A 16,631-nucleotide genomic window follows, 5' to 3' on the forward strand; every position below is an offset into this window, starting at 1 on the left:
TTTTAGTTTTGGTCTGGCTTGACAAAATTTATATAAGTACCTACCCATTTTTCAGCCCATTCCCTTATCTCTCCCATAACTTTTTAACCCATTCTTTCAACTAAATCTCAACGAAACGTGATAAAACAGTAAAAGTCTCAAATCTAGTTACATTTACAACTCATTTGTTACTTATTCTCCACAGTCAGTACCTACACAGTTCCAGAAAAAGCCAAGCCCATCCTTTGCCCCCACCAGGAAAGTAGGGCAAGGCCACAAAATTCACAGAAAAAGAGCCAGAGAGCTTTTTTAGCTCACAAAACAGCTGGTTTACTTGTAGAAACAGGCACCTTGCACCACATAACACTGCTCTGTTAACAATTCATTCTCTTCAATTTATAAAACCAGAGATTTTTGGGTGCTCTGACAAAATTTGACAGCCATTTCTTTAAAAATTGGCTCCTTAAGAAACAGGCATGCTTACAATACATGAAGTAACAGTTCACATGTCTCCATGCAGACATCCACACTAAAACTCTTCTTACATACCTTTGTCCATACTCAATAATTTCCTCTTTAGTATGGTTTATCAACAGAAATGGAGCTGCGCCATCATGGTAATTAGAAAAGGTAATTACTGTAGAATGTTCAGTCAGGTTAACATCCACTGTAATTCCTCCAAGCTATGAAATGTAAAAATGATAAATAACACTGTAATGAATTTCTAGTAAAACAAACGTAATTTAAATACTTTGGAAAACTTTTACTCTCATGAGTAACAGTCAAACAGTCATATATAGTAACAGTCATACATAATAGCCGAACAAACGTGTTTTAACATATTTTTTAAATAGTTCTCTGATCCCTACTAAGTAACAGGCATTGCATTGAGTAATCAAAACTATAGAAGAGGTTCCCTACCGTCAAAATTTAGGCTGGTAGTAAAGGAATTTTCCTTGAACCATTCATACACATTAATGCCCTCCAAAACATTCTACTATTAAAAACACTCATATATTTAAAAACTACTGCTAGATAAGATTATATGCACCATAGAAGTATTTGTTGGAGTCAAAGTTACTTTTCAAAATAACTTAGTGTTACTTTAGAACTAACATAAAGACTTCTCAGCCTCAGCTAGGGAAGACTAGCAAAACAACCTATTCCAGCTTCTGCAGATCTCCTTTGCAGAGAAGCATTTAAAATGAAACACCTACTTGTATCTGTGTGTACACACACAGGAAGGAGACAGCACGAGAATGAGAATAATACACTTGCATTTACATAATCTTTTCCCCAGCTAAGGTTTTGCAATTCTTGATTGTATGGACGACAGAAAGTTTTGAGAATGGAAATGAAACATCTTTGTTGCTTTACCTAATTTCCAAAGCCAACCATTTACCTTGTTGTCCAAATGCAGTAGTAGACAGTTTTCTTGCTTATCAAAATTTATCTTCTTTGGGGGGAGGTCAGAATTTTCAACTCTAACAAGCAGTTTGTTAGCATCATTTTCTGGCCAAAAGGGAATGCACTGGAAAAAAAAAAAATCAGTATTTTAAAATAAGTGAGAAAACAAAGTAGATGTTAGATGGCATTCTCTTTAGCCCAAAGTGAAATTTCTACTAAAATTCTACCCAAAAGTGTAGTGAATTAGATCAGAAACTCTATTAGAAAATCTAAAAGTAATTACTTACCTGAACACAATAAACTGAAAGAAAGTAAGAAATAATCCAGACTACAGTGAAGAAACCGAGGAGTTAAGCAGCTACAAGTGAAAACAGTAAGACTTCATATTCACATGAAGAAGTAGATTTAAAATGGATAATGTATATGGAATCCAGAGTATAAAGGTGAGTATCATTACAACACCTAAACAGCCAAGCTTGTTAAAAAAAATAAATCCAAAAAACATTAATAGACCTCTTGCCAAATAATCAAGGACAAAAAGGGGTATTAACGTAAATACATCCCATAGTAACTTGAGTATGCAGGACATCAGCATACTAGCTCTTCTTTTGAAATACTTTACATATATCTATATAAAAATACACATACACACACACATATATATGTGGGTATAAAACATAAGTAAATAAAATACAAAGCATTAGGCAGCTAAATCAGAGAGCACGTTCTGCCATTCACATCCACAACCGAAATCACAGCCATTCTAGGTTTAAAAATTCCACAATCAGTCTCTATTCAATAATTTACACACCAAAAGGACAAGACCAGGTGGCAGGGAAGACAAAAGTTTTAACTGCAACTAATGAAAAATTTCCAACTAATTAAGAGAGTCCTGACACAGGAACAAGCTATGATTAATAATAACTATCAACCAGCAAGAGCCAAAGTCTGTCTAGATAGACCAGTCTTTGTGTATTTCAAACTGTTCATCTGCAATATCCAAAACTTCAGGAGCACCTTTCCCCAACATAGGTCGAGAAATGAGATGTTTATATTTAATTGCATCTGAATCCTAGAATTAAATCTTCAATGGTGAAAGACTAATTCACCAACTTACCATGCCACTAAGTTCCCTTTCCCATTGTTTCTCACACCACAGGAAGCAGGAAGACAAAGGAAAAAAATATAGTTAAATGGTAAGATTGAAGGTGTTATCTACATCAACATGTATCCCACACAGGAAATTTAAATTGTGTTGTAAACTAGCATAAAACACAGCAAGTAAGACTCAACATGGCATTAAGAGAGCTAAAAGGGAGTTCAAGGATAATCAGTCGACAGTAAATGAAAGTTTAAAATCAAAACCAAAATAAGTAAAAAGGACTGGCCAAACAAGAAGTTACAGAATCAACCATAGAGACCTGAAAAATTAATTTTTCCATTAGTCTTTAGCCACAGAATGTGTCACAAAATGATGCTGTTTCCAAATGTTTCGCCACACACTTGTTCAGTGCTTCACTAGATACTATATTTATACAATGCCCATTTCATAATAGGATCTTTAATTTATGTTTAGCAGCGGTCTCACATACAGTCCTGGGAAATGTTTTCTTTCTTTTTTTCTTTCCCTAAGGATACATGTTGGTCAATTGTCTTGCACTATATCTAATTCAAAGGACTGTCCTTGGCAAGCCACTTCAGACTAATCACTGTCCAACAACTTCTATTAGAACATTTGAAGGAAAATGGATTTTTCTAAAATAGTAATTCAAGTTTTTGATAGACTGACTGCCTTCCAGACAGGGAACATGTCCAAGAGGAGATGCGTTCTATAGAAGGATTGCTTTTCGTCCTGAGAAGACAGACAATCTGGCACTAAGAAAGATGAGTGGCTAAAAAAGAAAAACAGAAGGCAGGATCTGCTTAACTTAAAGTGACAAAAATAGAATGGGAGGAGAGTGGAGCAAGGTGAGATATGAATTAACATTTCAACAAACTTGTTATGTTTTTGCAGATCAACCTAATGTAAAAGAGTAAAGTGAGAAGTACTTGAAAAAGTCACAGGCATTAATTAAAAAAAAATAATCTAGGTTAACTGTAGCAGAGAATAGAATAGGATCAGATGGAAACTTGTTCCTGGAAACCTGACCTGAGTGCCCAAAGGAAGATCAATAATGGCTGGACTCTACCTAGATTTAGAAGGGACAAGAAACATACTGGATTGAGCAACTGTGTTACAAATGAACAGCCTTGGCAGACTTAACTGTCACAACACAGATTTTTAGAGACTGCTTATCAAAAGGGAAAATATCAACACAATGTGGTAAGGTAAGCAATTTTGGGAGTGAAGTTTGGAATAATTTAGGAGGGGATACAGATTCCTCTGTTGGCCTCTACTACTCCATTTGATAAACTGCTGTATCTAATCTTTCAAAAGATATTAGGAGTGATCTTAAAATCTACAAAGTCCTCCTTTGATACTTGATAACTGAAAGGAGACTAAGATGAATTAATACAATTATAAAACACCTGAGAAACAATGACACTCGTGGGACAAGCTAGAAAATTCTGTAAGCATGTCAATAAAACAGATAACACAGGAAAAGCACAGATTATATATGCAGCAATGTATTTGAACTTTCAAAACTATTACCTTTGAATACTTTTTGCAGAACAGTTTCTGTAAGATAATTTATTCTAATAACAACTCTAGCTCAAATATAAATCACAAAACATGAGGAAGTAATAAAATCTGACTATGTTTTCCCTGAGTAAGAAGTTAGATATGAAGTGGCCCATGCCACTGCACATGAACCTTTGTCATTTCAGAACTCTATCAACAAACTAGATGAGGAATCATGCACGTAAAGAACCCAAAACTATGTGGAGTCAAACAAAAGTGTGGACCAGAGGAACGTAAGAGTATTAGGAAACAGAACAGATGTGTAGGCTTATGGCAAACAGCCTATTCTTGAGTAAAAGCGAAGAAACTTTTTTGAAAATAACAATAAACATTATGGGAAGCTGAGCTGTCTTAAACACTTACAGATCTAACATCATTGTGTACACTTAAAAATCACAACAGAACTACAACAAGAAGCAATCTGATTTAAAGTATTCTTTCACTTTTGGTATTTTAGTTTGCATTTTTGGTAACTATTTGGAGTAGCTACAATGCTAAAGAAAAGCAACAGGGCCTCCACCCACACTATTTGGAGTAGCTACAATGCTAAAGAAAAGCAACAGGGCCTCCACCCACATTATTTGTTAGGCTAAACTCTGTCTGTGTTTTGTGATATGCTCTCTTCAACTCATTGGAAGGGGAGGAGGGAGATTTCACTCTTCCCAGAAGGCAGTATGGATCACTTGCAGTTTTCATAGAGCTCCAACACTACCCCAAACAGGCACTGCTTTTCCTACATGTCCTGAAGGAACGCATGATGGCCTCAAAACACATACAAAACGTACTTATGGGATACAGCAGTGCAAACAGCCAAGCTGCACATCCAGTCTGCAACTGTCTGGACCTCTGCAGCATACACAAAAGCCCAAAGACCATTTCAACACTGCTTGGCCTGGGGGCCAGTGATCCCTCTGTAGAAACAATGCATTAAGCACTAAAAAACAGCAGCAAGACTAGTCCCAGAAAAACCGTTTGGAGCTGTCTGAACTGATCCACATGAGGGATTTCTTTCCTATATGAAAGTAGCATGACATGTACCCAGTCAGCCAAAGTACTCTATCAGATACCACTGCAAAAACTGAACAGAAGTTTCAGTGCCACCGTGCAGAGAGATAATATAGTAACAGTACAGGTCTTTTTCTCATACTATTTATGATACAGGTAAGAGAAAACGTTCCAATTACAAAGTAAACCAGCTTTACAATACATCCTAAAGCAACACTGTGAAAAGGTAACAGGACACAGATAACTTACTGAAGTAGCATGATATATTCAGACATTGTCCTTGAATACTACGCATGGTTCAATTTCCATCGGTGAGTATTCAAGACAATGAATTTTTTTTTTTTCTCCTGAGAGAAACAACTCAGAATATCTTCCTTGATAAGTTTACCTGTTGCAAAACAATAGGAATCCACTTTTCCTTGCCTTCTTCAGCTACTTCCAAAGTGTATTTGCTTCTATTTGAGATCATAAAAAATGGAGTGAAAGTTACAATTCTGGTAATATTAAAACTGCTGATGTTTATGGTGACACCGACCTGCGAATAGAAAGACATTGTTAGAAGTATGCTGTTCCTTTCTTACCTCATTTATATTATCTGAAAGTAATGAATTTTAAAGATAAATTTAACTCACTTGATACTCCTTTTTATGACTCTTGCATTTCACAGAACCATGACTTCCAACTGTGTCCAGTGAAAACTGATCAGACAGCTCACTGTCAGTTACCATAAGTTGCACCTATGAAGAAACACCCTGAATTAATTTTCGGTTTACAGACACTGACAACATTTAAAATCATATATAAAGTATGCATATATATAAACATGAGTGCACACTGGAAATACTGGTGTTTCTATTAAAAAGTCAAGATAGAACATTTGCCAGTATCGTCTCGCAAAGGTATTTTCTACCACCCGTAGTTATAGCTATGTGGAACAAGCATTATAAGTGTAAGATACTTCAGAGGAAACAATCAAATAAGGACCATTTCCAAAACTTACCACAATTAAAATCTCAAAGACACATCAACACAGGCTTGTAATCTCTCTCGGATCATTCATCTGTCAGTAACATTCATCATTAAAAAACTCAGGTAGCGGACTCAAATGGTAAACTGCATCTTAATGGTAGCTTACTACCAACTCAGACCCAATCCACCAACCACCACTGCAAACACTCATTTTTCAAGAGCGTTCGTTTTTAAACTACCACAGCTTTATATTTCTTACACAACTTCTACGTCTAATTTAGAATAAAGACCTTTATTGATGCAGTTTAAATGGAATAAAGGAAATTCTTTTATTTAGGAAACACTTCTCAGTGAAGTCTATTTCTCTCACAGATGAGAATCTCTTTCTTAACAATACCTTTGATAATGTAAATTTCCCATCTCACACATATCTGACACTACACTTAATTAAAATATTCTGTCTTTAGACAGAAATTGTAGGTTTTGTGCCCTTTATAGATCATAGCATAGTGTAAATAACTTTTAAAGTGTAAAAATGCTTTCATACAACAACATAAGGGAGTACAGAGCTGTCAGGTTTTACAAAATGTAATACCTTATTATTTTGGAAGAAGTTTTTGGGCTGGAAAGAAAAAAGGAGCGGCTTTTTGTAATCTGGAGGATGCTTGCGGTGAATACCATCAGCTTTGTACTGCAACATTCGCCCGGTTTTATTTACCATCCAGTACGGACTGTGAATTGCTATAACCATCTGCCCAGTTGTGTAGGTCACGTGAACAGCAATATCCAGTTCGGTCTTATCCAACTCTGTGATGCAGTAAAATGTCGTAAAGCTGATTTCTGGTAGATTGCTTTTTATATGGTACTCACTTTTCCAATTTTGATCAAGATAGTTAAGTAACTGTAAATCTAGTTTTGTTTGATCCAAGACTGCATTATGAATCTGGGCTGAACATCCCTCTTCTAGGGTGTCATATTTGTTCCCATTTCCCTTTAAAAAAAAAAAAACACCAAACAGTGTATATTTACATGAGTCACACTCAAAATTCACATGAAAACTTTTATTTTCTCGCTAGCTTTGAAAATTAAGATGCAAGTTATTTAGGAAAAATTTCAAAATACTTATCATGATACTTAACTGCGTTACATTCTTAAACATCTACTTTAATACAACATTTTATAGAAAAAAACCTATCATCGATAGGTCATTGATATTTAACACCCAAAAAAAATCTGTCATCAAATTCAAATACATAAACATGCTTAAATAACAGATTTCCTCAACTCAGTATTTTTTTCACTAAATGTAAATTTGTAAGAGGCATACAGCAAAGAGCCTGTTACTTCCATACATTTGGTAGAGGCCACAGTTTCTAGCTCTAGTAACTGTGCATTTGCGACAAAATTTTATGATTAAATTCTACTATGTGAGTTGAAATACTAAATATTAAGACCATCTGAAAAAAAATGCTTCCGTGTCTCCCATCTATATTTCTAGTATCCTAAGTCTACATTAGTAAGCAGTGGGACAAAACCATAGCAGATCCACAGAATGAAACATTTAGTGCTGAGAAACCAACGTCCACACTGTACATGTTTTAAGTGTTTTACCTGAGATGGGCTCTCATCTGGCCCAGAAATGAATGCCTATTAACCGTCAAAGCGCATCTAATCATTTAGTTTTATCTGAAAAGAATAGTCTGGCACTAGGCTGCAATTCAAGCCAAAACCTGGAAAAAAGGCAGGCCTGTGAGAATTCATTAAAAGCATGCTACTGCCAGAAGTCAGTGACAGCACATAAAATGCTACTTTAGGCTGACCCACTTATGTCACATGAGGCAGCCATAATTACTACACTGTTTAATTACGCTTAAGCTACACTTGAGCAACTGAAAGGGACTCTCTAAGAGGACTAAACTTGTACAGTGTCAATTTTACTTTGCATATATATCTGAAGTATGCCTTATTACTAATGATTAATATCACCACTTTTCACATTCTGGTACTATTTCATTTCTGTAGATACAGGCTTGCCCTTATAAGATCTGTAAACTTCCTTCACAAATACTCTAACAGAAGCCCTTTCTTTTAATATCCATTCATAAACATATTCGAACCAGCTGGTCAGCTTTCACATCATAGGTGTGAAACATCACAAAAAACTTAAAGAATTACCTCTACAGAGTAAGTTATGTGATAAGGAAGAAGATTGCGGAGAAGAACAGAAGGCCATAAATGAACAACATATGGAAAATCCCACTGATCTTCTGCACATGATGAAGATGTCACTGTGTCTTTTACAGGAACAATATTGATGATGAGTGAGTGGTTAGTTGACCTCACAGACTGGCATTTCCTTTGTAATAAACTGTCAACATTTTTCAGAATTTCATCAAATGTAATCCCTTCACACATATCATATTCACCATCCACTCCACTTTCATTGGCTAGCGGTTGCAAACTCAGTACGGATCTGTAAATGAAAATGTTTTTTAAACACTCAATATAAGATTGAATTTTTCAGTTATGGAAAACTACTATGAAACACTAACATTCTAGTATTATTTGTATTTTGGAAGATTTCTGACAATAATTCATTGTCTGCCCTTATCTTGCTTAAAGAGGAAACAAAAGGTGGTGTAGGCCCGAGACGTTCGTGGAATTGTACCAGTTAGGGCTTTTTGTTCCATAACTCCACATACTTCCCTTGCAAAGAAGGGAGTGTTGGAGATTCTTGTGAAGAGGCTACTGTATTTCTTTACAAGCGCTGCTATATTCCTGTTACAAGCAAAAGGCCTGGATAAACAATTCACTCCTATGACAGATCTGCAGAAAGTGCCCTTCTTTCCAGTCAAATAAAGCATCAAGTTTATGGATTATTTACACACATGGCTTTTGTAAGGCAACAGTGTGAATCCAATCGGGTGCTCCTTGACTGAAGATTTTTGTTAGTAAACATTTCCTGACTGCCTAGTAGAACTCACACATATATCTGTGCAACGAATCAGAATGTCACTGTAACTCACTCAATGAAAAAGATACACATCTGTCACCTTAGAAAAAAATGGGAGAGCGTTTGGGGGAAAACAGAAGGAAAAAGTCTCCATAATCTTAAAAAAAACAATCAAAGCAAACTTACCCGCCTAAAACCTCGTGACAGTTCAACTAAATTGTACACACAAACTCACTGCAGTTTTAAGTGGGTATTAGCTTGAAGGTGCTAATAGCACATCTATGCTGGAAGTCAAGTCTTTCTAAGGTTGACAAGTCTTTTTCTACATTTGTGATAGAGTTTAAGTGTATTTGTTTCAATTTTTTACTTCAAAATCACAAAAATCAAAAGAATGATGTAATACATCACTAGACATCACTCCACCAAGAAAAAAAGGTCTGTACTGTGTGGATAACAATCACTGTGTTCCAGAAGCACCTGGACTTGGATTCTTGAAGTAACTTAGCTAATTTAAGTGTTTCGGTAAAATGGATTTCAAAAGTCTTCCAATTCAAGAATTAAATAGTATTCTGTTTAACTTGGACTAGATGCTCTGAGAAGATCCTACCCAACAATGACAGTACATATACAATGATAGTAATGTTAGTTAGAGTATCAGGTAGCAAAGGGAAAAATATTTTTTTTGGCGTTATTGTATGGATACAATAATCAAAAATGTATAAACATATTCCATGTTAAAAGAACAAAGCAGTAAATTACCTGTAAGAGGACAATGGTATGTTGAATTCATTTTCTGGTGAAGCAGCCCCTAAACATCTTCCTTCCTCAAAAATATTTAGCGGGATTGAAAAATGATTCCTTATCTATGTGAAATAAAAATCCAGCAACATACATTAGAAAAAAATGGAAAGTGTTTTGAGCATAATAGAACACAGAATGAGAACTCTCTCACTGTTCATCTTACCCATTTACCATTCAAAGTCAGGTATTCCAAAAGAACTGTCTCTAATACCAGCAAATCTCCTTAAATGATTTGGTTGTGCATTTTAATGCCCTGTTTTAATTATTAAATTAATACAATAGCTGTAAAATTATTTTCAAGAAGAAACATAAAGCCCTGTAAAACCGAACACAAGTAAATCTGAACTATGTAATAACTTTCCAAAGAACTTTTTCCTAAAAATGTAACAAATACATGTGTATGTGGATCAAAATCCATATGGCAGAAAACACAAGCGAAGTCAAATACTTATTTAAGGTTAAACCACCAACACCCATTATAGTTTGGGGAGTATATAGGTCTCTTGTTCTTGGCAAACATTATTTTTTTTAATTCAGGGTTAATATAATGGCATTATTAGCTCTGGAAAAAAATATTAATTTATATTAGGAAAGAACAAAACAGTAAATTTCGTCATTAACCAAGCCATAAACCACTCTGGACAAAAGCAGCAAGTGAAACGTAACAGGGACACCATCACTACGTAACACTAATATATGGACCATCCCTGCATGTGTAAACTATGTAATGTTCATCAAAAATACTATTCAATCAAAAAAGATATATGCTCAAAGGGCTCACTCTTCAGCTGACTTGGTACTAAATTTGAAATTCATGTATCATGCAGAAAAAGAAATAATCTGATAGAAGGATAACCTTGCAGAACCAGGGTAAGGTTAAGAGAGGTTTGATCACAAAGCAAACAGTTCAACAAGACTGAAATTAGAGCTAGTATTAGAAAACATTACTGATTAATTATCCTGTTCTAAAATCTGGCCCATTTCCACGCCCACTCCCTGTATTTGTCACTTTGAAAAAGCTTTTTATTCTTGAAAATCTCTTCTAAACAACCTTTATCAACAACAAAGTTATACGTTAACATTTTTAAAATATATTTTTAAGTGTTTATTTAAAGACTACTAGATAATTTTCATTCGTTAAAAAATTAAAATAATGAAATTATAATGTATGGAAATACAATAACCTGAATAGGAGAACGTATAGTTATCATCTTGCTTCCTTCAACTGTGTCAATTTGGCAGACAATGGATCTTTCAACACCTGATTCCTCATGTCTCACTCTGTAAATACATCGACCCACTTTTGTCAATGGAATCTTTTCCACAGTGGAATGATTATGTGGACCTAGAATTTACAACATGAGAAATGAAAGACTCAAAGCGACTAAAAAGATACATTTGAAAGACAGAAATGTGCACTCAATAGAATTTTCTGTATCATTCCATCTATTCAAAAAAATTTAAAGCAGATAAAAAAGTACAATCACCACTTTTAATATGCCAATCTTGAGCTGTTATTTGACAAACAGCAAAGATTCTTTTTTCACCATAGGAAGAATAAATGCGTCCATCCATCAAACAGATAAGTGGGTTTTGCCATTGAAAAAAAAAATTAGTGCCTATAGAGAAACATTTACAAGAAGGAATGGCTTATTAACAAGGTACAGCTCATACAAATTGAGAAAACAATTCAACTAATAAATCATATGGTCAAGACCAATTAGAAAACTAGTTTTGAAAAACTTTCAGTTATTACAATAAATCAACTTAAATTCTTGACACACACACACTATTAAAAATAGCTAAATTTACTTTTAGCTTTAACTGTGTTTTACTTGAAATTATTTAAAACAATCCTTTCTTAAAAACATCACCCTTAAGAGTAACTTCTCCTATGAACACATGTATATACAAGCCTCAGAATTCTACAAAAAAATTATTTTGGGCAGATGAATTCTGCATTAACGTGTGCATACAAACAAAAACATCTGATTGCAGTAAAATTATGAAATAAAGATTAGTTACCGAATAATTTATCGTAGTAGAAAATCTACACATCTAGAATCAAAAAAACCACTCCTTTCATGTTACGTAGTCCCCCAATACGTATTGACCTGTACAAGATGCAGTATTATGCATCATGAAGTATTTGCAAAACACGGAATATATATGAACTTTGGAACTTACAGATCTGAATGTAAAACCTCTTGCTACTCAGAGTTGTCATTGCTGTGAACTGGTCACTCTCATTTTTAGTTCTGACAAATTCCATATTTAAATTCTCTCCATCTCTTAAATGAAATATTTTTGCTCCAAATTCAACATTAAGGACACTAAAGGAATCACTAGGTGAGACAGTGATAGGAAGTCCTAAAGAATTTATTATTACAAATGGTGCTCGGTCTTTTTTGAAGATGTCTGAAGTTTGACTAGCTGCTTCAGCAAATGCCTAGAAAAGAAAGAATAGATACAAAACACACATATACTGAGTAAGACTTCATCAAGACAATCTGCTCAGACATTCATTTAACAATTCTGACACTGCATAGTTAAGTGATCTTTCTTACCGTGCCCAAGTTACTCAACATTTGTAGCCCACATTTGGAGAGTGTAATGTTCAGTTGATCTTTTGAGGAAACATTTATTACAGTTTTATATTCTGGAACTTTGTAGTTTTCTTCTTCCGCATCTGATTCAACCAATGCTTTTTTAGCCTTCTTCTTCATCTGAAAGGAGATTTTTAAAGAATTCTTATCGGACCACTCCTTCTGTAGAAGGAAGTTTCACCTCAAGACTCTTTTTCTCTCCCTTTCTCACTTCTATGTCCTGCCATGGTTCTCCTTTTTTAGCTCATATTTTTGTTCTCAAATAAAAACAAAAGAGGGAGAGAATAAAGAATGCAAGGGGCAAAAGACACATTTCAGAAGTCCATAAAATTCCAGTAACTGTAGCTAAATTTATGATTATTCAAAAATAAAGACCACACACTTATATACAAACTACTAACATATCCAATAAATGCTGTGTGAAAACATTCATCTTAACATACCTAATAACATTGTGTAAAAACTATTATACATAAACAACTTCCTATTCTTACAACAGTAACCCCAAACTTATTCTTTACATGTTTCCAAACCAAATACTTATTTTCTATGTTTTCATTTGTTTGAGTGAAAAAAATAAGCATCACGTGAAAAGCGTCTTCCTGGCCTTCAGCATTCCTAGAAATCATGTATTTCCAAACGTTGTATTTCAAATGCAGGCAAGAAGACATGAGGTTGACTCACTATATTCTACCTTTCTCCTACATTAGGTGTCATACCTTAAAAAATGCAATAAAAGTTAAGACAGAAGGAGAGGAGGAAAAAAAAAAAAAAAGCACCTCCTTTTCCAAGAACGCTTATCTACTTTGAGACCAGAATCTAGACTATTTCCTTGTGAAAGATGGAACTCAAGTGGCAGGAGAACTATTCCCATACTGCACTTTGTGCCAGTCAATAACAGATACCAGTTTTTCCAATGTATTTCTGCTACTGTGGGATGAGTGGTCTTCAATCTTCCCAAAATTACTGAATGTATCATATGACGTCACTTAGTGAAACTGATATAAAGCTATTATGATTATCTAGTGTAACTGGAATGAAATCTTCTTGTCATCTTAAATACAATATTAGTTAAAAGATCTGTAAGTCTGAATCTTCACTTGTGCAAGAGCTGGTTTCATCCACTAATCGCGAAAAAAAGTCAGTAACCAACAAGAAGGAACAGAATTGTGAGCTTAGTCTCAGCAATAAAAGCTGCAGAGCATTTGTTTTTTCAAAGGTATTGAAATGGAAGATTTGAGTTCAGCTTTGGAAAAGGTACCTTGATTTCAAGAATCCATGGTTTGAATAAATCAGTCTTCTCAACTTCTAGTGGCTCAAGCAAAGGTTCCCACACCCCAAACATTTCATTAAAATAGTGTACCTATCGAAATGCAGAAGTCAATTAGGAAATTACATACAACTGTTAAATCAATGAAACCTCTATAGATTTAAAAAGACTTAAAATTCCATATTAATTAATTAACAATTAGTACAAAATATTGAAGATTTATAATCAGATTGCACTTTCAGCTCCCACCGTAAGATGATTCAAATGTATCTGAGAAATAAATGAGGCAGCTAAGTCTCTACTGCAAAGACACGCTTCCAAATAAGTAGTTTAAGGTGTGTCACTTAAAATATAATTTTGGCTTAAACTGTAGGTACTGGAAGTATAAAGCACTATAAAGAATCTACCTACAACCACCACTGAATTTTACGTCACTGATTTCCAAATATCAGCCAGTTCAGATATTTTATGTACAATACTTGTAGCACATAATATAGACAGATAGATAGAAATCTAGATAGATTTCTAGAGAGAAATCTAGATACAAATGATACATTAATATATTCTTCTGTAATCTTTAATTGAGATTGTCAAGGAGTTTTAACCAGTTGCTACTCCAAAATTTAATATTGATACAACAGGCCTTTGGGAACCTTTATATAGTGTAAATCGTGTATCACCAATTACTACTATAATGTAGATTGTATATCACCACTTACTGCCACTAACATATTACATCTAATGCATTAGACTTGCATTTTAACTACCTTAACGCCTCATTGCCATCCTTCTCCCACAGCATGTATCTGCAGGAGTTTAGTCATCAAATATATGGAATGTTTTTCTTTTACTGTCTAAATGACATAACAGGTTTAATATCTTAAGAAAACTTTTCTTTCTTCTGTAGGATTCCTCACCTCTAGCTGTAGATGAGAACGTAGGTTGATTAGAGTACTCCAGTTTTTGACTTCTCCAAGAAATGACGACTTGGCTAAAAGCATTGGTACAGTTCGGTGCCCAACCCCAGCTTCAAGTGTTAGAAGAACAGATTCCACATTCATTTTCAATGACTCTCCTGTGGGAACCAGTTCAGCAGTTGGATTTGTATCTTCATTTTCGTTTGATTCTTCAAGAAACCACATTTTTAAATTTTTTATATCTTTCTTATTCCACAAGTCTGGAGGAATTTGACTAATCTCTTCTTCTGTTGTTTCTGCAGTTTGATAGAGGCCTGATGTAATCGTAATTACTGTGTTTATGATTATTGGTGATACCTGCAAATAAGAAGTTGGAATAAATGTAAATGAGAAGCTAGTAGAGGAAACAGTCAGCTACTTTCAGACACAAAATTCTAATGATTATGTTACACTAACTAAACACTTCTGTTCTCTACACGACTCTTACATTTGAAAACTTGTTCCTTTCCACAAGCTACAGTTCAATCTATTCAGATTTTCAACCCCTGCCTTTCTTCCAGATAGGAGCTTTCTAAACTACATCATCCAGTGCTCCCTCTCAACACTTCAAAACTCATCACTGGACATAAGGCCATTTTATAAAACACAGATTCCAAAACCAAAGCCAATTCCAAAACCAATTGCGACACGATTGCTAATTTTTAATTTTGTTCATTTTCACATGCTAAATAGGCAGGCGACCTGACAAAGAACAGAAATGATTCCCCACTTCAGTTATTCCTGGTTTGTTTTGGGTTTTGGTTTTTTTTTTTTTTTTAAGAAACATATCCCACAAGCAACTTCAAAGACTTCTGAGCAGGAAGTAGTAGAGAACTAAAAACTAAAACCACAATAAAAGTCTACCTACTTTTATTGTTAGAGATTTAATCGTCAGATCAGCTGTCTGTGGATTAGTACCTGACTGTTTCATTTCAAAGAAGAAGTCACAAGGCTGTAATACCTACACAGAAGAGTAAAAACACATGTTAAACAGAGAAAAAAAAAATTTTAATGTCATACAGTTTAAAATACTACATATCAAAAGTACCAAAAGCAAAAGTTACCATTATTTGGTTCTTCAAAATTAAAAAACACTAATAACATGTTCAAACATAAAGACAAAAAGTATCAGAAGCACCACCTCAGCCATTCCTAATCATTAAAGATTCAAATGTCAGCTACAGTAAAATGCATTACACTTCAGCAACTTCACTCTTTTAAGTAAAGATTGCAGGTATCTTAAAATACACCGCATCATCATGCCTGTGACTTCTGAGGAGAACCAGACTTTTCAGTTAAGGGCAACACAGCAACAACAGTTACAGTTTTACTAAATAAAAATATCACATGAACCACATTCACTCAGTTCCAACTTTATTTTACAAACGGTTCTTGCATACTTACATTTGCCAAGGCTTACCAAAACCAAATCTAAGGTACGCTATATGCAAAATAGATGTAGTTAGACTATAATAATAATAATAATAGACTAATATTGTACTGACTGCAATATTTACTCTCCAGTCCATACCTGAAAAGATGTCTTTCAAAAATGTTAATTTCAAACCACATTAATTTTGCAATCTTTCCCAACATCCCTGTCCACGTCTGAACCAGATGCTGGGGGCATAGAGACACCCTGAATCAGTTTTACCACACTTTTCCCAACTGAGTTTAATCTAACAGAATTTTTTGTCTATATTTTATCCTCTGCTGCTCAAATTATTTTTCTTCTTCTTCCGTGTTAAAGCCAGTAATGAAAAACAGCATACTCTTCTTCAGACCAAGGTACATGTGAGAAATGTACAGAAAGAACCTCATCATTTGTGCTGCTCTAAACATAAAGGCTAGTTTCCCGGGTGTCTGAGGAAACCTGTTCATCAGGATGATGAATTCATCCATTGCTAGCGTCCCCAAAGTTTAGGCAATATGAAATCTTGACATCAATATCAGCCTTCAGAAATCTTGTAATCTTCACACAACTTCATATCATACATTTTCT

The 16,631-nt window shown here is 34.6% G+C and overlaps 1 protein-coding gene across 8 annotated transcripts in view; it reads right to left on the reverse strand.

Annotated features, from left to right (window-relative positions):
* The window catches only part of VPS13A (vacuolar protein sorting 13 homolog A), a 106,195-nt gene that overhangs the window by 33,627 nt on the left and 55,937 nt on the right, over positions 1–16,631 (reverse strand). For all 8 annotated transcript variants that reach the window (XR_008463880.1, XR_008463881.1, XM_054186317.1 and 5 more), the window contains 13 exons: positions 15,498–15,590; positions 14,591–14,947; positions 13,665–13,766; positions 12,365–12,523; positions 11,985–12,246; positions 10,982–11,142; positions 9,756–9,859; positions 8,219–8,516; positions 6,639–7,034; positions 5,707–5,811; positions 5,463–5,609; positions 1,382–1,510; positions 529–662 (listed from right to left, as the gene is read on the reverse strand). Coding sequence is in view for 6 of the 8 variants with exons in the window: in XM_054186317.1 (XP_054042292.1) it covers positions 529–662; positions 1,382–1,510; positions 5,463–5,609; positions 5,707–5,811; positions 6,639–7,034; positions 8,219–8,516; positions 9,756–9,859; positions 10,982–11,142; positions 11,985–12,246; positions 12,365–12,523; positions 13,665–13,766; positions 14,591–14,947; positions 15,498–15,590 (2,447 nt within the window). In the remaining 2 variants the exon portion in view is untranslated. The remainder of the gene's footprint in view (positions 1–528; positions 663–1,381; positions 1,511–5,462; positions 5,610–5,706; positions 5,812–6,638; positions 7,035–8,218; positions 8,517–9,755; positions 9,860–10,981; positions 11,143–11,984; positions 12,247–12,364; positions 12,524–13,664; positions 13,767–14,590; positions 14,948–15,497; positions 15,591–16,631) is intronic.

The sequence above is a fragment of the Rissa tridactyla genome, chromosome Z, assembly GCF_028500815.1.
Source record: "Rissa tridactyla isolate bRisTri1 chromosome Z, bRisTri1.patW.cur.20221130, whole genome shotgun sequence".
Classification (NCBI taxonomy): Eukaryota; Metazoa; Chordata; class Aves; order Charadriiformes; family Laridae; genus Rissa; species Rissa tridactyla.